This window comes from Sander vitreus, chromosome 4 (assembly GCF_031162955.1).
Source record: "Sander vitreus isolate 19-12246 chromosome 4, sanVit1, whole genome shotgun sequence".
Lineage (NCBI taxonomy): Eukaryota > Metazoa > Chordata > Actinopteri > Perciformes > Percidae > Sander > Sander vitreus.
Window position 1 is genome coordinate 12660800 of NC_135858.1, and position 22243 is coordinate 12683042.

The 22243-nt window shown below is 41.8% G+C and overlaps 1 protein-coding gene and 1 long non-coding RNA gene across 2 annotated transcripts in view; one reads left to right on the plus strand and one right to left on the minus strand.

Annotated features, from left to right (window-relative positions):
- dip2bb (disco-interacting protein 2 homolog Bb) overlaps positions 1–22243 on the minus strand; it is a 39113-nt gene that overhangs the window by 2231 nt on the left and 14639 nt on the right. The window contains exons 2-37 of the mRNA XM_078248357.1: positions 21116–21187; positions 19223–19375; positions 15533–15658; positions 15093–15422; positions 14695–14841; positions 13948–14067; positions 13341–13538; positions 13096–13187; positions 12842–12952; positions 12536–12659; positions 12169–12278; positions 11372–11474; positions 11203–11267; positions 10928–11021; positions 10723–10842; positions 10514–10628; positions 10002–10141; positions 9090–9226; positions 8907–8987; positions 8635–8762; positions 8320–8434; positions 7809–8010; positions 7144–7256; positions 6221–6301; positions 5973–6096; positions 5740–5861; positions 4912–5023; positions 3851–3960; positions 2418–2548; positions 2143–2311; positions 1443–1613; positions 1277–1338; positions 1025–1082; positions 879–953; positions 608–782; positions 282–405 (exon numbers count right to left, since the gene is read on the minus strand). Coding sequence (XP_078104483.1) covers positions 282–405; positions 608–782; positions 879–953; positions 1025–1082; positions 1277–1338; positions 1443–1613; positions 2143–2311; positions 2418–2548; positions 3851–3960; positions 4912–5023; positions 5740–5861; positions 5973–6096; positions 6221–6301; positions 7144–7256; positions 7809–8010; positions 8320–8434; positions 8635–8762; positions 8907–8987; positions 9090–9226; positions 10002–10141; positions 10514–10628; positions 10723–10842; positions 10928–11021; positions 11203–11267; positions 11372–11474; positions 12169–12278; positions 12536–12659; positions 12842–12952; positions 13096–13187; positions 13341–13538; positions 13948–14067; positions 14695–14841; positions 15093–15422; positions 15533–15658; positions 19223–19375; positions 21116–21187 — 4510 coding nt within the window. The remainder of the gene's footprint in view (positions 1–281; positions 406–607; positions 783–878; positions 954–1024; positions 1083–1276; positions 1339–1442; positions 1614–2142; positions 2312–2417; positions 2549–3850; positions 3961–4911; positions 5024–5739; positions 5862–5972; positions 6097–6220; positions 6302–7143; positions 7257–7808; positions 8011–8319; positions 8435–8634; positions 8763–8906; positions 8988–9089; positions 9227–10001; positions 10142–10513; positions 10629–10722; positions 10843–10927; positions 11022–11202; positions 11268–11371; positions 11475–12168; positions 12279–12535; positions 12660–12841; positions 12953–13095; positions 13188–13340; positions 13539–13947; positions 14068–14694; positions 14842–15092; positions 15423–15532; positions 15659–19222; positions 19376–21115; positions 21188–22243) is intronic.
- LOC144516769 (uncharacterized) lies at positions 20070–22174 on the plus strand. The gene is made up of 3 exons (XR_013501869.1): positions 20070–20135; positions 20654–20712; positions 21390–22174. It is a non-coding gene; the product is annotated as an uncharacterized LOC144516769 (long non-coding RNA).

The window sequence follows — 22243 nt, forward strand, 5'->3', positions numbered from 1 at the left end:
ATCTCTGTGCGTAACGTAGAGTTTTCCCTGCGTGCCTCTACAACGTGTAATGTTAGAGAGCCAATCACAAGCATTGTTAGATCTTGGTAGAAGCATGCTTCATGCTTATTGGCTCACTGACGCTGATGAGATTTACTACTTAGGTATTGAAATTGGGTATTGAATGACGAGGCATTTTTCGATACTCAATACTTTAAATGCAGTTCGGTCAGTGCCTTAAAAGTATTGAATTCAGTACCCAGCCGTAGTCAGGAAGGTATGTAAATCAAGACCATTCTCACCTCTCAGCTATACTGCGGTGAGCCCGGGACACTGAGGTTTCAATGTCAATTGGGTGATAGCGCAGCCCTCTTAGCTCCAAGGTCTCATCCAGTGATCCCACCACGAAGAGAGCGTCGTGCCGATCTGAGCACACAAATACATGCAACATAAAACACCCAGAAGAGAATGCAGACAAAACAAAAGAAAATGTGTAAGCGGCTAGGAGTGTGCTTTCTGTTTAAAAGTGTTCAGAATCTATCTCATAATAAACTCATCATCATCGACTGACTGAGTCCAATCTATTTTGTTTTAAATCTAGACTTTAGCTCCGTCAGGGTCTAATTACCTCCGGTGGCTTCCAATAGCTCAGTCCTTTTCACAAAACCCAAGTATCCCGTCCTGGCCCATAAGGTCTTTGGGTCTCCAAAGCTGAGCTTGGTGTTAAAGTGGTTGGCCTGAAGACTCTCCTCTCCATAGATGGTGTAGTAGCCACTGGCATTGTGAGGGCTGTTCACCCAGATCTAAGAGAGAGAAGCACGCACTGGGTCACAGCTTGGTTTCAGAAGGAAAAAGGCTTTTTCATCATACTGTCATGTTGTACAGTATATACATCTCACCTCTCCTAGATGAGAATCACCAAGTGGACCTCTGGTCTCTGGATTTACGATTATCACCCGAACACCTGGCAGTATCTTTAGATGAAAAAAAATGAGTCATATACACTGTCAACATGCACCACAATCTTAACATCTTTGCATCTCACCTTGCCAGACTCCATTAGAGGAAGACTCTGAGGGGCTCCTCTCTCCACAACCCTCACTCTGCAAAATTCACATACATAAGCAGCATATACAGTACAATCAATCTACAATTCACTCCGTCTCTGAAATATCAGCTAACACCTACACTCCATATACTGTATACAGTAGGCCTACATTTAGATGCTCAGTTTAGGACACTAAAGACTTTTCAAATGTTTGTTTCATCCTGGTTACAGTGATCCATGTGTTCTTACCTGTCATGGCGGAGGGACTTCATGTCCACATAAACTGTACAGGGATCAGGACCAGTGGTGCCCTGTAACACACAAGGAGCAGGTACATACATGTCCCACTGGTTCTCGTCTAGGTATCATTTATAGTGTACTTCTGTGTGAAGCCAGGTTCAGTTGGTTGGCGTACCTGCAGGCAGATGGCCAGGTTAACCCTGGAACCAAAAGCAGTGCTGACAGCTCTGGACGACAGCCCGATGTCCTTAAACAGCTTGGAGAAGGAGTGTGAGAGGGAGAGTCGAGGGCGTTCCTCTGCTATCACCACGCAGCTCCGCACACACGACAGGCTCACACCACGGGCCTAAAACACATACACACACACATACACTAGGGCTGCTCGATTATGGAAAAAAAAGTCATAATCAATTATTTTGGTCAATACTGAAATCCCGATTATTTAACACGATTACTCATTGACTTTTGGAAAGATGTTGCAAATATTGAACTTAAAAAAAACAGTGAAAAAGTTTAACAAATCAACAGTGAAAACACCTAGAACTGTGAATTTCCCTTAATACCTTACCAGTTTGAACACTGAACACAAGACAAAGTAAGAGTTTAATTGCAAAACATAATGTGCAAAATAATGATTTTTCTCGATTATTCTGTTTTTGTGATCATTAGGAGCTGAAATTGTTATCCCGATTAATTGCACAGCCCTAACACACACACACACACACACACACACTGAATTATCAAATCCTTCAGAAATATAAAATATCTGTAATTCTCTCTCTCTCTCTCTATCTATATCTATATCTATATATATATATATATATATATATATATATGTGTGTGTGTGTGTGTGTGTGTGTGTGTGTAGTCCTCACCTTGAGTAACTCAGTCTGAGTACCCAGTCCTTTAGTGCAGAGCTCCATGACGGAGTAGGAGCAGAAGGTGTCTCTTATACGGTACTGACTGAGCGTGCTCAGCCACAGAGACAAGCAGCTCTCTAACTCAAAGGGAGGAATCAGGACGGACTGGTGACCTGAGTAAACACTAAAAGACAAGACATGAGGGAGAAAAAGTGAATGAATGGAGGAGGAACAACAAAACAGAGAAAACCATGCTACACAGCATGTATGTATTTGTAGGTTTACTGCACCTGGCGAGGCACCACAAGACGAAGCCCAGCCCACAGTAAGGATCCAGGCAGATGGCTATTTGGCGAGAGGAGTACAGTTCACACTGCAGCTTTATAGAGCGACAAAGTGCACTGACTGCTGCATGAGACACCTGCAACAAACAAGAAGACATTAGACATTAGAAACTCAAAAGGAAAATGTCACACTGACACTGCTGCATATCCAGGAATTATTTTCTAATTTTCTAACCAGTCTTGCCTACTCCTACTTTGTGATGCCTTTTACATCCTACAGTGGACTACCTTTTGGCAATGCAACATTGCTTGTGGCTGCATTGTTTTATATTCAATTCAGGTCAATATATGTAAATTAAGCATTTGTATCTCTTCTATGATGGATTTCTTGCTGTATGTTTTGAACATCAGTGTAGAATGGCAGCTTTATACAGATGCCATTGACTTGAGTCTGTTACTCTGTTGTCAGTCCACAATTTTCACTCCACTCATTGTGGTCTGGCAACGGTCAATAGGCATTAGTTTGGGACAGAGGTCATTTCAGGAAGGTTGTACAATAGATGACTGACTGGTCTCTCTGTCGCTCAATGAGAACCTTTCCTTCTCCTAACTGAACAATCACACAATTTGTAAAAACATGGTGGCTGAAGACATTCAGGATTCAATTTCTTCTCACTTCTCATCACTACTTAAACATTTTCTCACAGGACATCCAGCTGCAGAATTATGTTTAATTGTATATCTCTACACAAAATTAGACTGAAAAAACAACCAATTATCTCTGCTAATGTTTTAGATTGTTAAACATTTTACACATCCAGCAGTTACTGGAGCAACATTAATATTCATTTGTTGTGTTTCTGGCATCCTGATTTATTTAAGTCTAATATTCACTCTCTTTTAGTTCTGTTTTTGGTCTATACCAACTCCTGAGGGAAATATCTGGCTCTGTAGCTGATAAGTGCTCCACTATGTTCAACAGCTTGTCTCTAAATGTCTCTGTCAGTCTGTTTGGTGCTGAGCAGGTAGTGTACGGTGGGTTTTTAGAGCTTTTTCACTGAAGACAGCTACTGCCGCTGCCGAAAACGACGCTATGTATGAAAGTAAACCAAAACAGTAAATTTGAGGGCCGGACAGCTAACAATGAGCTGCAACTCACTATAACGCTCTGTAAAGCCTAGGGGGCTGCAGATTCAGGTGATATATCACTGTAGGTTCATCACTATGAGCGATGCTTCTCAGATTGTCTTCACATTATCACTATAATACATTGTTATGATAAGAATATTAATGATAGCCAATTTAAGCGGTGGAGACCCAACGAATGAGGGAGAAAGACTTGTAGGAGCTCAGCAGTATATATGTAATAGCATTAGGGTATTGGATTGGGATCAAGAGCAAACACTGCAGTATTTAAAAGTGAAGCTCATCTGACTCACCTTGACCCCAGTGAGCATGCCTGTAGTGGACACACTGAAGTCCAGATAAGCAATCATCTCTGCTGTGGGCGGCTTATAGATCTGTGGAGGCCGGCGGCGAGGAAGGTCATCTGAAAAAAACAACAGTGCATGTTTCACAGAGAACAGTAAATATTAAATTATATTGAGCAATAATGACACAACAAACATTAACCATAATCAGATACACCTTACGCTGTCAATCATTGCTCTCAATGTTGTTAGGAAGAGCTTGACAGAACATAATACCCACATACTAAAAAAGGAAAACAAAGTAGACACACAGAATGCACCAAGCACTTATCTACTCACAAGTTTGTCTTCCCACTGAGCATTGTTTGTAATAACAGGTGAAGGCACTGCAGAGAAATGCTCCACTTCCTGTTTGTCTTAATGCTGCAAACGGTCCACACTAACTGATACGAGCGCTTCTGACAGAACTGTGCACTTTATACACTACTAACTTTACACTCACTAAGACGACTATTACCCGCAATTGATAAGCCTTTTTACAATCTTGAGTTTGACGCATGAGAAATTCATCTACTGTAAACATGTATTCTTAATTTAGGAGTACCGTCATTTCTTATTACAAATACTTAGCAAAAATGGCTCACAAAACAGCTGTCATTAGATTTTGCATAGCTAATGTGGATTCAGGATTAAAATATGTGTTAAAGTTGAACTTAAGACTGATGGTGACACCAGAGGAATTTTGTTTGTAACATTTTGCAATTGTTGATACATGACCTCATGATAAGAGGTATTCACATATGGTGAAGTTGTGCCTGAGCATGAGAATAGGCCTTTTTCACAACCCATTTTGACATGTCACAGTAGGAAAAGCACAGGTATAAATTATAAAAACTAATGATGAGTGAATTCCATGTAGCTGCTTCAGTCATGGTGCTTCTCACTGTCACTCTCACGGGAACAATTATATAACAGAGCCATCGTTAATGTTATTAGTAACCCCTGTGCTTTTTCTGCTATGACAAATCAGAATGTCTGCTGGACAAAAAGCCTATCTTTTGGTATCTTACCTGTGTCAATGATTGTTGGCCACGTTTTAATGTTTACAGAAGCAGCAGCCTCTTTGGAGCGCAGAGTCCTCATGAGGTTTTGAGTGGTAAGGATACATGCAGCTTTACTGACCTGGTAACAAAACACAAGCATGATTCATTTGAATAGGAGAAGCTGCTACAAATAGTCAAAAATTAAACGTGAAATATAAAGTGACAAAAACAGGCATAAGCACAAATAAGCGCATGCACACAACATGATCTATCTTCTTATAGCCCAACTGATACTGGAGTTTTGAGGCTAATAAGATATTGATTTTTGAGAATTAAAATAAAATCCAATAACAAAGTATCAGCTGACTTTTTCATCTTTTACATAAACAAAGAATATGAACAAACATTTCTGAAAAGTATCCAATAATTTCACATTTTTTAAGACTTGTGACCAAGATTTTGTGCTGAGTGGGACATTTCTCAGTTAGAACACCTACAGTGTATGCAAGATTGCCTTTAAAAATAATGCGATTAAAGATGGAAAACATTTCAGGCAAACTGGATGACCTTATTTTGCGGTTAAGTTATCAGGTCTTTGGTGAACTGCATTTTCTTTGTTAGGTCTAACCTAGTAGAAACCATGTTGCTCAATTACAAAACGAGTCAGAACAGTCAAGTTCTTTTAGGTAGCAGGGTCATCACAGGTGGCTCAATGTCCAATGTCTCCAGCTTATTAATAATAAATATCTATATATAGGCCATCACTAAAAAAGACCCTGATATTAGGATTAAATTAATGAATACACATGTATGTACACACAAACCAATTTGCATGCAATGAGAGCACACACTTACATCAATAATCATGCGGACAGTAGGCAGCGTGGCTGCCAGGTTCTGAGGGTGCGGAGGTCTGACGTTTACAGGAACACATCCAGCGTAAAGACAGCCGTAGAAGGCGGCGATCAAATCAATGCCTGAGAGAAAGATGGAGAACAAAGTAAAAAAATAAAAGAGAAAACTTACGATAATAAATATCAATGGGAGTAATACATAGCCACAGACAGGAAGCCAGAGACAGAACCCACCAGGAGGATAAAGCAGAACTACGTTCTCTCCGGTGTTGATGCTGCCTTTCTCAGTGAGCGCTGCAGCTATCTTCTCCGCTCGCTTGTGAAGCTGGACGCAGGTTGCTGTGCTCACTGGTACACCCTGAAAGACAGGAGTAATGCACACAAAGTGATACAAGGTCACCATGCAATATTATTAATGTTGTGCATAACAGTAAAAGTATACAGACTGTTTTGCTCAGCATATGAAAGGATCAGTTTGATACCTTGGCATTAAGAAGAACAAAGAGGACGTGGTCTGCGTCTGTCTGTGCCCTCCACTGTAGGGCTTCCGTCAAATACTGATGCTGAAATAAAAATAAAAAATAATTAGATGTATGTAGTGTATATCTGAGGGTGTGCTTTAATAATCTTCATACATTAATACAAACATGGAGGTTTTATACAGGGAGGAGTTCTGTGCTGATGGAAGAACTTAATTTAATTCACCCAAGTAAAACAAAAATAGGTGGTGCTCAGAGACGGCATACCTCAGTACACAACTGTCAACGTGCAAACAATTTACACCACATACTCTGAGCCAATCCAGCTCTTAAAATAATAAACTATAACTTAGGATGTGAAAGGAACGTTTGCAGTAAAACAAGGGAAAGCTACAAAAGGATATACATACCTGGTAACAGATAAAAAAAATGAACATGCAAATTGTTGCTTATGAGACATTTTAACACAAGCACACAAAAGAAAACCACAATACAATATAGATCAGAGCATAACAAGAATAAACAAAGGTGTGGGGAAGATGCCAGAAGGGGGCCATAATTCTTACCATCACAGTGGGCCACATACAGAGCTACATCCAGAGAGAGAGAGAGAGAGAGAGAGAGAGAGAGAGAGAGAGAGAGAGAGAGAAAAACGAGAGCAGAAAGAGTCCAGATTTTTTCTTACATCTATAAAACTGAGCTATGGCTGAGCCTGGGCCATTGTTTCACTGGCAGTGGAAAGTCTTCAAACCTAACTATTTACCATTTTAACACAGTGGATCATTGATGCTGATCATGTGTTTCTTGCTGATTTGGAAGGACATGTATGCGGCTCTTTTGAAAATGGTAATGTGGTTAAAAAGTTGCCAGATACAAAGTTAGCGGCTTGTTGAAAGTGAGAGCTACAGTGTTCATAGTCATGTTACCTTCCGGACAAGATCCTGGTCTTCGATCATGCCGAGGTCCCTGCCTGCTGCCTGGGCAATCCTCTTCCCCGCCACCAGGTTGCCCACCATCACAGACGCAGGACCTACACCAACTACAGGAGAAAGGGAAAGTGTGAGACAGAGACAGAGAAAGCGAAGGGAAGGGCAGGGAGAAACAAATAGAAAAAAATAGGAGGAAAGGAGCAACAGATTAAGTGAGAGAGAGACAGAGAGGGAGAGAGAGACAGAGAGAGAGAGAGAGAGAGAGAGAGAGAGAGAGAGAGAGAGACCAGTGACAGCACATTTTTGCAATAAAGCACCCAAGAATATCTTAATATCTGTAATTATAATAGCTTTCATTTTTACTTGACTGCAAGGTAAACATTCTAGACTGCATTACTATTTTATTTTGGGAAACACGATGTTAGACGATGGCTGTGTGTTCGAGTATGCCGATTGCGTGACATTTGCCACAGCCAAGGGCCCACGTGGCAGAAACATTGCCTTCCTAAATTCAGAAACGGTTATGTGTGCATTATGTAACACTACCGACTACTGCTCCTATTTTACAAAACACTTTATAACCCCGACTGACTCTCACACGCAGGACAATCACAAATTTCTCTCATCTTTGGGGATACTTTCAGCGGATAAGTGTCGCTTACCGGGCTGCTTCTGGCGGGGCTTGGGCAGGTTGGTGACACACGTGTGGGGACACATTAGGATGTTGCAGGGGTGCAGGTTGCCATCTAAGAAGAACTGCTTGGTGTCAGAGATGTGGATGCCACCCAGGGGTGTTTTAGGTAAGGTGTTGGCTGGGACCAGAGCCAGACAGTAGAGGCCCACCTGGTGGATGCTGTCGATAGCCTGCGGAAGAAACGACAGCAACAGTGACGTTTCTTACAAAAAAACTACTTACAAGAAATTAGTTTTTAAAAGACTGAAGGTGACTCAAGAACTTGGATGACAGAATGGTGCTTCTGTCTCCATATTACAGACACACAGGATGACAGGAAATAATCAGATAAGAACACTATCACTAATAAGTGATTTACTGTGATTGAAAACGTCGCCCTTTTTCATGTTTATATCTGTATATTATTTCCTGTTACTTGTGCAAAAAGCTGCTTCACAATACATATCACAATAGAAATAGAAGATGATGAGGTGATATACCTGAAGCACTCGGCTCATCCACTGGAAGCTGTCCTCTTCGCTGGCGTCTGGCCTCTGCTCTGCCACAATCGCTACCCTCTCATCATAAAACACTGTGATTGAAAACACAGCGATCCTGACACACACAAACACACACACACATATGTTAAAGATCATTATTCAGAGGGTATGGAAGTCCTGTTTTGGGCCTGCTATGCTTCTTTTGTACCACCAGATGTCAGTAGTAATAAATTAAACTTCACACTTTACAAACAGAAGTGCTCAGCATCTTTCCACACACACTTTGTATGAAGAAGAATTTAGTGGTCTCCTCACCTCCCACGGTACACGGTCTTGACTGGCTCCACAGCAAGAGCAGTTGCCACCAGGTCGTCAGCGTTGTGTCTCCGCCCGCTCACCATCAGCAGACCTTCGATCTTTCCCACCACAAAGATCAGACTGCCCTGCACGGAGCGGGAGGATACACAGCCGAGTCATTATACTGTATATAGTACACAGACCCATTCAAAGACAGAGAGATGAGGATGGTTTCCAGGATGGCTCAAGTTACCACAGATGTTGTACTGTAATGAAACAGTCCTACTTACTGGGCCAACGAACCCCAGGAGTCCTGACCGCACAAATGGAATCTCTCCAATGGGAACTCCATTAGCGTTAACAGGTATTACCTAAACACAACCACACAGAACGGGCGAAAATATAAAATATGACTAATTCATTGTCTGACTGTATCAGCACAGGCGGGTTGTGGTGTAATTCTACTTTCATACCTCAAAGGTGTTTTTGGTGACTCCAGGCAGGCCGTAGTACATGTTGCCTCCAGCACGAGAGTTGATTATTATCTCACCTATCTCATCTGTTTTACACAACTGAGGAGGCCCGTCTGGCTTAACAATGCACATCAGAGCTGGATACACACAAAGGCAACATTCAGACAACTTAAGTCTTAAAACAATGACATTCCACATTTCACCCCAGTTTTTCTTTTGACCAAATTACTTTTTCCTTCTGGATGATAAAGTTTACATTGACTTCTTGCTTTTCCTAGAAGCCAAATATCTTTAGTTGCACATTTAAAAAGTATTCAAGAGGAGCATATGTTGTCTGAGCTGTGTAACTTTAAAGAGGTAGATAGGGAGGCCCATTTTCTTTTTGTTTTGTATATTTCATGAAATGGTTTGCATGACACACACAGAAATAAACACACAGTGTATTAAAACAGTAATAAAAATACATCATCACCATCATGTAAAACTTTATGGTCATTTTGAATATTTTACAAAGCATACCATAATTATTCCTGCTATGTAGCACATGGTTTACGTCCATGCCAGTATGAAAAAAAAATCTAACTCAAACGATTGCTTGTGAAACTGTAACTAATCCATCCCAGGGAACATTTTGCCTTTTTTAATTTTTTTGAGAAAGTTATCTCATCGTTATGTGTTAATGCAGTGGAGAGCATTTTCTTGTTGGTGTGTTCAAGATTTGAGCGTTGGCTGCAACACAAACCTCTTTCCCGTGTAAGAACCAACACATTTCAAATACATTTTTTCCATAACATTCATACTTGATCATTGGGCTTACATTTCTGACATACTATAGCTCTTCCACAAGCACCTATCTGTCATCGGTTTTTCATGCTTTCCTTTCACCTCATTTAGCATTCCTTCTATTCTCACCTCCAGGCATGACATGCCCCACATCTTGTACAGTCAGGGCGGAGTTCTTGTCCTCTGTGTTGACCCTGATGACACCGTGACTCAGGCCGCCCATGGAAAGAATGGCGCGGGCAGGGAGGGGTGTGCCTGGTACTCCCGGTCTACACAGGGGAGAGTTTGATCAAACATGAGCATCTCCATCCATCCCATCTGTTCTTACTGTTAGCCATCTGCCCACCCACCCATGTTCGCCACCACATACAACTGACTATGTCTTCATCCACCCTGTTAGGCCAGTAAAAACAAAAATCAACCTTGAGTGAAGAAGTGTGTCATGTTTTATCTTTGCCTTTTATAAATTATAATGTCCTTTCCTGGGCCTTGGATTGAAATGGAAGGCGTAAGGGTGGAAAGAAGGAAGAAATGGGAGGTAGGTAGGAAGGTATTTCAATCTTCTTTTGTGTTTGTCTTTTTCCTCTTATATAATGCTAAAACAACCCAATACAAAAAGGAAATATGGGTCAGTGACATACCTGCGTATAGCTACTGTCATAGCCTCAGGGGAGGTGGCACAGGGACAGATGACCTCAGGTTTTAGCCCATGGGACTGAAACACGTTCAGGAAGGCATCACAGGAAGACACCGACCCTTTACCAAGAGATAGGGGATTCAACATATTACATCTAATTTGTGCCGTTTGAAAATACCTAGTTTTACAAGGCTGGGGGCACGAAGTACTCACAGGGGTTAGCACCATCAGCAACAATCAGCATACGTAATGAAGCCAAACTGGTGTCTCTCTGGTCCCGATGAGCCATCATGGCCCAGTGTAAATCACGGCACTTCACCAAAGCTATACGAGCTGCACGAGAAAAACAGTGACATGTCACACATTTATTATATCATACTTTTATTTGGCATTACTCAAGCTGAGAGACAAGTGTTACCTTTGTGGTTGTGGACCCTCTGTACCCAGGAGAGAGGACACGCCTTCATTACTGCATAGGGAACACTGATAGTGTGTATCCTGTTCATCACAGCCTGGAAACAAACAAAACCTGATTAAGCACAAAATATTGTGGCTGATTATCTTAATCTTAATACAGTATAATACCTGATTTTTCCCATCATGACAAAACCCCCACATTGGTACATTCTACTAAATTTTGTTCTTAAATTACAGAAAATGTAAAAATATAATAAAAGGTCCACACACACTTACCGTGAGAACTCCATGCCACAGGCCTATATCCTTTTTAAAGTCCAGGACATTCACTAAAGTTTCCCCTTAAATTGAAGAGATACACAAGAGACTTCAGACTCATAACAACTGTGTTGATGAAGAAACCCTCAGATGATGGATGCTGACGATACGCCGCGGCTTCACTCACCCTCACAGTAGTTGCAGGCCTGGGTCAGTGCTTGGCAGTGGGTCAACATGGCGACTTTAGACACAGCCACACCCACCACTGTGCCATCTTTACTCGCCTTGTACTACATAGAAACAGGAGAGGAACATGTGAATACTTGTGCCAACCGCAACACGCTTTTCTTTTTATAATACCTTGATCAGTAAGCATGCAGGTCAGGTGTTTATTAGTCTATATCCACGACGTTCCACTTCCGGGATTGCTCCGTTGCCGTCGAAAATTCCACCGGATTTCACTCTTTTCAGCCGGATGTCCGTTCCAATTAGTTTGTGTTGGAATGTTATACTCCGGTCGATTTATGAGGACTATGGTTAACTGCCAGGTTAGATTTGAGGTTAGAGGACTAAGCCTCTTTATATGGGCGTGCGCTCTACCAGGTGAGCTACCCAGGCACCCCTAAAACAACATTCGAACGTACACGTTTAACCAAAATAAGTTCCTTCCCAAGGCTATTTTGCAGCAGCACCGTGGCTTTTCCCAGAGCTTAGCGCCGCCCATGACGATTGTGATTGGTTTAAAGAAATGCCAATACACCAGAGCACGTTTTTCTCCCATCCCGTAATGCTGTATGGAGTAGCCAGACCCTCCTCCGCAGTGCTGTAGAGGAAGTTCTGGCAAAGCGAGACTAAGTGATAAGGTTCCAAAAAACTACATTTTGTTTTAATTGTGATCCAAAAGACAGCCAGTTATACAATAAAATATAAAAGCAGTAACTGGTTAATGCAATCAGCTGACACACCAGTAAGCAGCTCTGTTACCTCTATATATGCAGGGTCAGTGTTGGCAGTGGGGATGTGTGGCTGCCAGTCTTTGGAAGGCTTGGTCAGGTATTTTGAATCTGTCACCACCCACTTTAGTCGAGGCCAGCCTATCAGAGAAAGGCATCAGTAAAGTGAAGTAAAATCAAGGGGGCTTACATTATACTTCAGAATATAAAAAAGGCATTTATTTCCAAATGTTATACAAGAATTTTAAGAACACTGATGCGTGAAATTCATTGTGACTTCTTCATTCATTAAACACAGAGTACAATGTATCCCAAACACATCTGAAGGTGACCTGAGATAATGTCTAATTATTTAACAAACTTCAATAATCTCAGAAAGAGTGTACAAGTATATTGACCTTTAAACTGCAGTATTTCGCCAGTGGGTGTTTTGGGTAAACCCTTCAGACAGATCTCACTGGTCAGAGCCAGACCAACACCACAGCTACCGAGCAGAAACCCCACCTGGCTGATACCTACATCCTAAAATCACCACACGCACACACACACACACACACACACACACACACACACACACACACACACACACACACACACACACACACACACACACACACACACAATTAAACATTCATAGTTGAACAGAAAGAAAATTAATTCTGATTCTGTACTCACGAAATGGACATGTTTGATGGTTTTCTTACTTTGCGAGAGAGTGGTACTTCAATAGGTACAGGTATAACTTCAGCTAGGAGGCAGCCGTAGAAGGCCACCCAGAACATACCAGGGTCACTGTTGGGGTACACCAGCGCCACCTACCAAGACATTCAACTTTTAATTCAGTACCTATTGTTGCAAACACTTCAAAACGTTGTGTCCTCTGTGCTAAATTATTTTGTCAGTATGACACTACCTTTGTTATACGTTTGTTGTGTGTATTGTGTGTCAGTTCTGTCACCTTGTCGCCAGGTTTGAGGATTTGCTCGTTCTTGGTGCCCAGCTTGTTCAGGAGGGTGTATGCCAGCTTTACACTGCGACTCCACAGCTTCCCTAACAGACAGAAGGTGGAGCGGGGAGGAGGTTAGTAAGGGGGGGTAGGGGTCTGCCAAAAGAAATCTCACATATGTCTCTTAACAGGAACTTGTTAAAAATAGCTCTCAACATAGCATAGTACATTAGTATATTAACAGTGTTGTGTCTCACCATAAGTCAGTGTACAGAGCGGTTTGCCTGTAATGTCAAGAGCAGTGAGGGCGGGGCTTTTTCCCTGAGTGGCCCCCCAACGGGCCAACGCTGCCTGCAGGGCTGGGGGCCAGTTACTGACCACTCCCAAAGGCTCCCCTTTCACCGGGATGATCTGACGGCCCTCAGGCTTGGGTACGTTGGGGTCTGGCTGGGGCACTGTGAGAGAGACAATAGAACACTTTTGGGTATGTTACAGATGAATGAGATTGATTATGGAGACCACCCGGATAAAATGCAGTCCACACATCAGTGGTTGACCTATACTGTACATCAGTTTCACTGATTCAGCCTTTCAATTGGCTTCCTCTTTAACCACTAATGAAGCCATTAGTTACAATTTATAAACACTTAATACATGGTGGCTTATCAGTGTTACCCAATATTTAGTTGTTAAATATAGATAAATGTGTAAAGTCTGCACAAGTCAATCAAACTGAGATTGTAATACTGTATATGATGAAGTACAATTTGGAAAAAAAGAAACCTTCAAAGCCACTTAAGTAGAAAATTTAAAGAGCCAATTGGGAACACCACGGTGGTCAAAGTGTTTCAAGAAGCCGCGTACCTTCTACGATCTCCTCTGCGTCGTCGGTGAAGAACTCGCTGAGCGGGGGCCTTTTAGGCCTTTTCAGGGTGTTGAGCAGCTGCTGGATCTTAGTGGACACTCTGCTGTTCACAGGAACTCCTATAAGGTCGATGAAGGTGGAGAGGGGCAGCAGCAGTTCAAACACACAGTCACACACACAGTGGCTTTAACATCCAGTGACAAAACACTACATGTCTAAACTTGTTACCATCTCATAGTCTGCTGCTCTTCATCCCACAACACAATAGACTGTATTCTCTAGGTAAGATTGATAATAACATCTTTTCATATTTCTTGGAAATGAAAAGCAGCATATGTGTAGGTGGCAACACAAGGAAAACAGTGAGAACTGGGGTAAAGGTTGTTTTGTTTGGGATCACACGTGAGGATTCATTCTGTGCGTGGGTGTCGTTTTTGTGGCTTTTATTTTTATAATCATTCATTTAAAACAGGAGGGAGAGTAAGGGTACGACAGCAAACACAGAAGGCTACGGACATTATACACTGAGGGATTTCCTTACTCTGGATATTACCTCTTCCTGTCAGCCAGTCAAATAAACATGTGACAGGGTAAAGAAAGATCAAGAAGAAAAGAGAGCAGTAAAGTCTGATTAATGATACGTCGTGGTTGGAAGTCAACACTTATTTCAAAGAAAGAAGAGATCTGTGAGTGGAGTCAGACACGAGCTACCGCAAATAAAACAATGTATGTGGTGTAGTCGTTACCGTCCGCAGTCTCCATCATGCTTGAGCGGCTCTGCCCGCGGCTCATTCCTCGGACCACAGGATTGGAGGTCAGGTCGACCCGTGGACCTCTGGATGGAGGGGCCACAGCTGTCACATCTGGAGGTGGGGTGCTGTTCTCTGAGGGGGCTGCAGGTGAAGTGGGGAGGACAGTCTGAACGAAGGCATCCTAAAGTTTCACCTTGCTTTCTAATTATTGTTTGAGCATAATAGAGACCAGTATCTAACATACGCTAGGCTTAATCTAAACTCAGTCAAAATTTTAAGATAATGTTCTTTTTTATCTAAATCCTTTCAGTGAAACAGCGGCTCCATGTATACTAATAACGGTAGTGGTGGCCATGAATATATTTAAGTTATAAATTAGCTGAGTGTCTCACCAATGTGACTGTGAGCCAGCATGTCCGTCACAGCTGCAGTGTGGGCTGAGGACTGAGGCTGGTGCTGCGGTTGGTAGGGAGGCTGATACAGAGGTTGGTACTGCGGCTTGTACTGGGGCTGAGGCTGGGGCTTAGGCTGGCTCTGAGGCTGCGGCCTCGCCTCTCCATGGGACAAGGTGGAGGAGGCCGAGGAAGAGGTGGAGGAGCCCTGAACAGTGCTGTTGATCCAGGAGTCCGGGCTCTGCAGGTTGGGATTAACCGTAGGTGGAGGAGGGACCACTGATGACTGCCTGCGCACAGATGTCTCATCTTCAGAACCTGATGAGGAGTCTGAGTGAAAGAGAGAGCACAAAGTATAAATATCCAGCATTGTATCCTCTTGGCTAAAGGTCAACTATTTTTATGAAATACTAAGAGGACTGTCCTTCTTCCTGTCCTACCTGGTGGTGTGCGGGTTACCACAGGAGACTGGACATAAGTGGAGCGTCGTTTGGTAGGCATGGGCAGTGCCATCTTCTCCTCCTTATGTTTAGCCAGGGCAGCTTGTACTGCCTCACTATGGATATCTGCATACACAGAAAACAATACACATGTTGAGTTAGGAATGGCAACTTTGGATCTGATTCAAAGCAAAGAAACAATGAAGGAAACAATGAAAACAGCTTTTAAAACAGACTCATCAAGAGCCAGTTTGCCCGCAACACATAGTCCCACTCTGTTTTCCTTACAAAACCTCTTCTTTCTTTGTATAATGGCTTAGGTGACTTTTAAAAATGAAAAAAGTTCCTAGCTGCTGCTTGAATAGTGTTATTATTTATATTTTAATTGTGCTGTGAGTCCTCTAGATCAGTGGGTCCCAACTAAGGGGATGTGCCAACCCAAAAGCCTCTGCTCCAAAATAAGATAGGGACAGAAACCACAGTTCAGACCCTGGTTCCTCAAGTCTAAAGGCAGGTAAATAATCCTGCATTCCTGGTGCCAACAATAGCCGGAATAATAGTTAATGCCGTCATGTGAACTATTTAAATTCTGATTTGATTTATCTCGCCACAGAACCAGTGGCGAGATAAATTTGAACGGTTGTGAGAGAAGGAAAAATCACTGGTTACTCTGCTTTCAGCTCATAGATACATTCAACCTGCGACAACGTGAACGGAAACATCACTTTGTTGTAAATGATCATGAAGATCAAATGTGTTGTAACCACTGCGTCATTTCTTTTGCCAGCAACATGTCTGGTTTGTTTCAGTGAGACTTTGCTGACGAAGAAACAGCTAATTAAAATATCAGGAGAGAATCTTAGGAGGGTGATTGTGTTTTCCCACTGAAACAAGAAACCATGGCGGGAAGACAGAGAGCAATGCTGTATTTTAGCCCACACACTTGCCTACACACAGTAATAAATGCAGAGATACATTCACTTGATGACACCCACAGGCACATTAAAAACCTGACCACGTGAACAGACACACATTCAGACTACGTAACAAAACACGTGCAACAAAAGCCCACTCACTGACGAATCATGTCTGTTAACTCAGGGGACACAATTTCCATTCAACACATTTAAACAAATCATCAAGCACAGCTCATCCCACAGCAGCAGTGGGGGGCCATAATTACATAACTGGCATTCTGCTAAACATCTGATCTGATCTGATTGCTTGGGACTAAATCATCTTCATAATGTGCCATCATCCACCCTCACACAGGGGCGTCAGGAGAGGCTGACTCCTTACACATGTCTGGGAGGATGAGTGCTGTCTCTGTGGTGATAAGCTCGGTGGGGTGTGTTTTACACAAGCTCCAACACTGAGATGTATAGGCAGCTGAAGGCCTTAATCTGGTATTATCTTTTATACGTATGTACCGCTTTGGTTTACTATTACACATTTGAATTAGTGGAATCATTCAGTGGTGTAGTCTACCTGATACGCAGGTATACACAGTATACCCACTAAGAAAGCTCCAGGATTTCCATATACCCACTTAAAAATACCCAATGACACGCAACAACATACTTTCCATTATACTTTTGATATATTTTGAATTGTCATCTGTTATTTTCTTCTTCGCATAGGCTAAATAAATGTATTTCCACCGTAAATTGGTGCATAAAAGTGTATCTGAATACAGGAAATGAAGTCGTTGATGCTCAAAACTTCCTTGGGGGAGGACACCCAGACCCCCCCACTATGTTATGCCCCCCCTATCCCAAAGGCAGATTCTGGCCAATACACACACACACATATACATATATATATATATATATATATATATATATATATATATATATATATATATATATATATATACACACATATATACACACAGTACAGTATACCCATTATACTTACACACTATACTTTAGACTACACCACTGGAATCATTCAAACGTGTAACTATAGAGGCAGCAGCCTCAAACCAGTCGATATTGTATTTTGGTGACCGCAGTACTGACAGTTTGTTTAATAACTGGAGGAAGCCCGATGAAATGAGAAGTAATTAAATTAAGGTTTCTCTGCAGCCCAGAGAATAGCTCTACGCTTTAATTTCTTTAGTTTCTCATTATTGTAGTGTTTAGTCATTTCTTCCTATTATGTGTTTATGATGGGTCTCTTTTAAAACTTTCCATTTTTCAGCCATGGATTCACCGTGGCGCCACAGGTTTTTAAACCGTTTTTCTCGGCTCGAGGGAAGGTGTTGATTCAACTTCATGATCCTTTTGGAGGATGTAGCTTGTGGTGCTGCTGAACCGTATTGCTGTTATACTGACAAGTGTTTCTATTATTTTGTCCAGCCCATTTATATCCATTAGGGTAGGCTAAATAATTGAAATACCTCTCCGTCTACCTAATAAACTGAACGCAAACATTTTTTTTTCAAAGTGTTTAAAAAGTGCCCTCAAAAAGTAAAAAATGTAGCGTTAATGACATGTAAACTACTTTGTGATGAAAAATACTGTAATGAAAACCATCAACTTTTAAACAAAGGGAAAAATACAGGTACGCAACACACAAGCAGCCGGCTGTGGTTCAGGAGGTAGAGCTGCATTAATTCAGTCAATTTACTACACTTGTAAGTGATGTAGCAAAATGATTATTATTCATATGTGTCTGAAATATTAGCTTACTGCTCACTACAGAGTAAACTATTGATTGTATCGAAAGTAGTAAATAAGTAAGTAAGGGAGGGATTTCAGACACTTCATGTGAAAGCAGCTTAGTTGAAATGGTGCTGTATGAGAGTACATTTAACATGGATGGTTCATTATATGGCAAAAGGCTCATCATCCATCTCATCCTTGGTCTATGATCTTCTCCTCTAGGCCTTCTCTTTCAACCCGTCAGCCCGACAAAACTTCACTTCTATGCCGCACTTTTAAAGCCCAAGACAATGCTGCACTACTTTCCCACAGTCTAGACTTGATATATTGCACCAATCTCAATTTTCCCTTTATTTTTATTTATTTCTCAGCCCTAACTCTATCTGCATCCACCGAACTCCAGCCTACCAGACTTTAGATTTGTCAACCTCGTATTTGTCATGCTGGAGTGTGAGGGTGTTTTACATGAGAGTCAAGCAGGAAGAGAGAGTTAAGAAAAAAGTAGGCAGGGTATTAGCCAGCCTGTAGGGAGGATGCTTTTACAGTCTGAACCTCAGCTAACAGACACTCTAACATCCTCCTCACTTGCCCAGTGCTCTTTCACCTCTACTCTACTGCTCCGTTTTCATTTATCCTCGTCAGTGTCAGGTTTTCCCCTCGAGATCTGTGTCCCCCCTGTTCTCCTCACAGCCTCCTCCCACATAGTCGGGCAGTGACATCACTCTGACATCACAGACAGGGGCTCACTGAGGGGCTTCCCAGCTGCCACTGCACTGCCATCTCTCTCTCTCTCTCTCTCTCTCTCTCTCTCTCTCTCTCACACACACACACAACACACACAACACACACACTTTTAATTGGTCCCTTTGAAACAGCCCAGTGTTTGAGCTTAAAACCAGGTTGGCTCAACAAGTGAAGCTTGTTATCGGTTATCAGAGGAAACCATATGTACTCAGTTCATCAGAGGGTTATTTGGGGGATAAAGGGAAGCTGGATGCAGTTTTTTGATGTTGGGAGTTCAAACCTGATCTATAGCGGTCATCTCTGGTTCCTCCACTGCGATGTGTTCTGCGGGAGCGACGTTCTCGATAACGGGATGAGCTGGAGGGGGGAGGGCCGTGGCTGGAGGAGGAACTGGGAGCGGGGGGCTGAACGTCATTCTGACTGGGGGGCTCCACTGTCAAATAAACACAACAAACATGTATTAATTAATTGTATTATTAACATATGATAATCTTGCTTTTCCGACAGTGTAATCTCTCACGCTGCCCTAACGGGATCAACCGTTTCTGTCAACTGATAGGCTGTTCACGGCAAAATATAGAAGAAGGCTGTGGAATTGCCCAGTTACTAAAAGTTTTTTTATTTTTTTATTTTTTTATTTTTATTTTGAAAAATGTTGCATACTTTCTGCAATTTTTTGGAGAACAGTAATGTACTTAGCTTTTACAGGATATCTGATATTGTATCGAGGAGTGGATAATGCTTTTATTATTATGGAATAAGATTAACTTTTGATTGTAATTTTGTCATTGTTGTGGTTTTGGTTGTACTTTTTCCTGTTTTATTGTGTTTAATGTTTCCCTGTTTCCTGGTTTACTGTCTCATGTGTTCTGTTATCTGTGTTTTGCCATGTATGTTTCATGCTTAGTTTCCTTGGTATACGTTCCCACCCTTGTGATTGTCTGCCTCACCCTGATGTGTTCCACCTGTTCTTCAGCCCTCATGTCACCTGTTCCTTGTTTTACCCTCGTTACTTTGTGTATTTAGTCTCTGTGCTGCGTTTGTCTTTTGTCGGTACATTGTCTTCCCTCCCTGTCATTCCCTGCGTCGTGTCTTCCTGGTTGTTTTTCCCCTTTCATGTCTTCTGCTTTGTGGTTTTTGATTTTGGTTTGTCTTGGTTTTGACTGCCTGCCTTCCTCAGGACACCTTCATTTGTAAGTCTTTTGTTAAATAAATCCTCTACTCTGCATTTTTGGATCCGAGCCTCGCTTTCCTGACAAATTTAGGCTGTGCTGCAGGTATTTTTCTTTCTACCTTTTATTTTATTACTATAGTTTTGTTTATAATTTCTTATCTTTCCCATATTTTTCTCAGGGACCAAGGAGTGATTTACTGTAATATTTTTTGAAATGGCAATAAAGATGATATAGCAGGTGTGTATACTGTAGTCACAGTAAACACACCTGCTTCATCAGGTCACAGCTGAGGGTGATGCAAATCAATCCCAATAAACAAAAGCACTAGACTAGTAGACGAAATGTATCACGACACTGTCCCATTCCAGTCTACTCAATCAAGTAGTTTTGATCAGCAAAGGTTTTCTTTTCATCCAGCAGCCAACTTTTTTGGTAAATTCCACCAGCTACCTGTTTAAGCAACCACCAGATTGTCTTTAGCAAGTAGATACATTCTGCACACAGCTAACAAGTTGTCATTTGTGCTCCACCATCAGTGGGACGAGGGGAGATTAGCAGCGAGATGGTACCACTAGGTGGGGCAGCAGTGAGCACGGTAAGGTCTTAATGTATAAAATCAGTGTCATTTAGAAACCTCAATGTATGTAACCTTTACTGAAATCTACATCTAAATAATATTTTTTGCAATTATTTTTCAATGCAACGATTACAAAAAAAAATGTCAGTGGTTTTAAATAACAGGTTTAAAAAAAAAATATGCATGTGAAAATAAAATGTGCAAGACCATTTTAACTGACTGTAAGCAATGCATTGGTTTTGTGTAACTGAGTCATCATGGCAAAAAGACACTGATAAAATTCAAATCAGAGTCATACTACTATCACATTTCTCTGGTAAGTTAAAGCATGGCTTTTCTTATGTGCATAACCACAGAAGATAAAAAGAGGGGAAATGGTTATGCTTGCCCATGGAGGGGGGAAGAGGTAATTGGTTTTTACCTGGAGTTTGGATGATGTATGGAGCCAAGAGTTTGGTCCTTTTCTTCTCATAGCCCTTCTGTGTAATGTCACCTGTAAAAGATCACAGAATAGTGACTTCACTTACAGACAGGGCATGATAAGGCGAATAAAGTTATATTTGAAAGGATTAGAATAAAGTCATCAGTTAATTTATTGTCAACAGCACTAATATTCAGCATCTTTTTTTTTTTTTTCTATTGTGTTGCATAACAGATTTCTATATTCTTGATAAAATGTGTGATTTTTTTTTAAGAGTAAAAGACCAATCTAATACACTGAACACTTCTGACTGATCTACGTTCTCTGTGTCTCAATGTGCTCTATCACCACATCTTCAAACACTACAATGGTGATAGTGCAACAGAGAGGGGAGAGACAGGTAAAACAAAATGTTGGAAACGAGAAGGTGGAAACACAGATGGATGCACACAGTTGTTGCAGTAATCTCCAGAGATAGCTGAGGGCGTAACAGCTGTGGCTCGGTTCCAGCCTCGAGTACGCCATGAAATGGGGGAAAAACAAGGCAGGACTAAGTTTGGAAAAGTACGGAAGTGTGGGCAAGAGATGGGATGATTCAGAAACGCAGAGAGAAAATAGAGGCGTGAAAGCTGAGGATAGGAAAGGTGTGAGACACACAGAGAAAATGGGAAAAGGACGAGAGCACAGAGGAGGAACTGACAGGGGTGAGTGCATCCAGAGGACAGAAGAGAAGGAATCTCCACTCACAAGTGGTAGAGAAAAATGTCCCCCCTGCCGACAGCCCGTCTGCATCTTCCTCCACCCCACTAGAGGCCGACTGAGGTTCTCCGCTGGGCCTAAAGCTATGCAGTTACTCTGCCAAATTCCTCTGTGGGCAAAGCTGTCAGATTTTCAGACTAAAAATCCATCTGGAGAGCCTGCACTTCATTCAGTATGTCCACCAATGGCTGCCCCGTCCACTCTTCATCATTAAGAACGGCTCGATAACACAGTAACTTAAAGTATGTATAAGTGGAAAAAGTCCTGTATAAAAAAAGTCAAAACAGAAAACTAATAAAAGCCTGCCACTGTTTATGTAGTAACCCTGGCTTCTTTCCACTCAGTGTGATTATTGGCCTGTGTGACAGG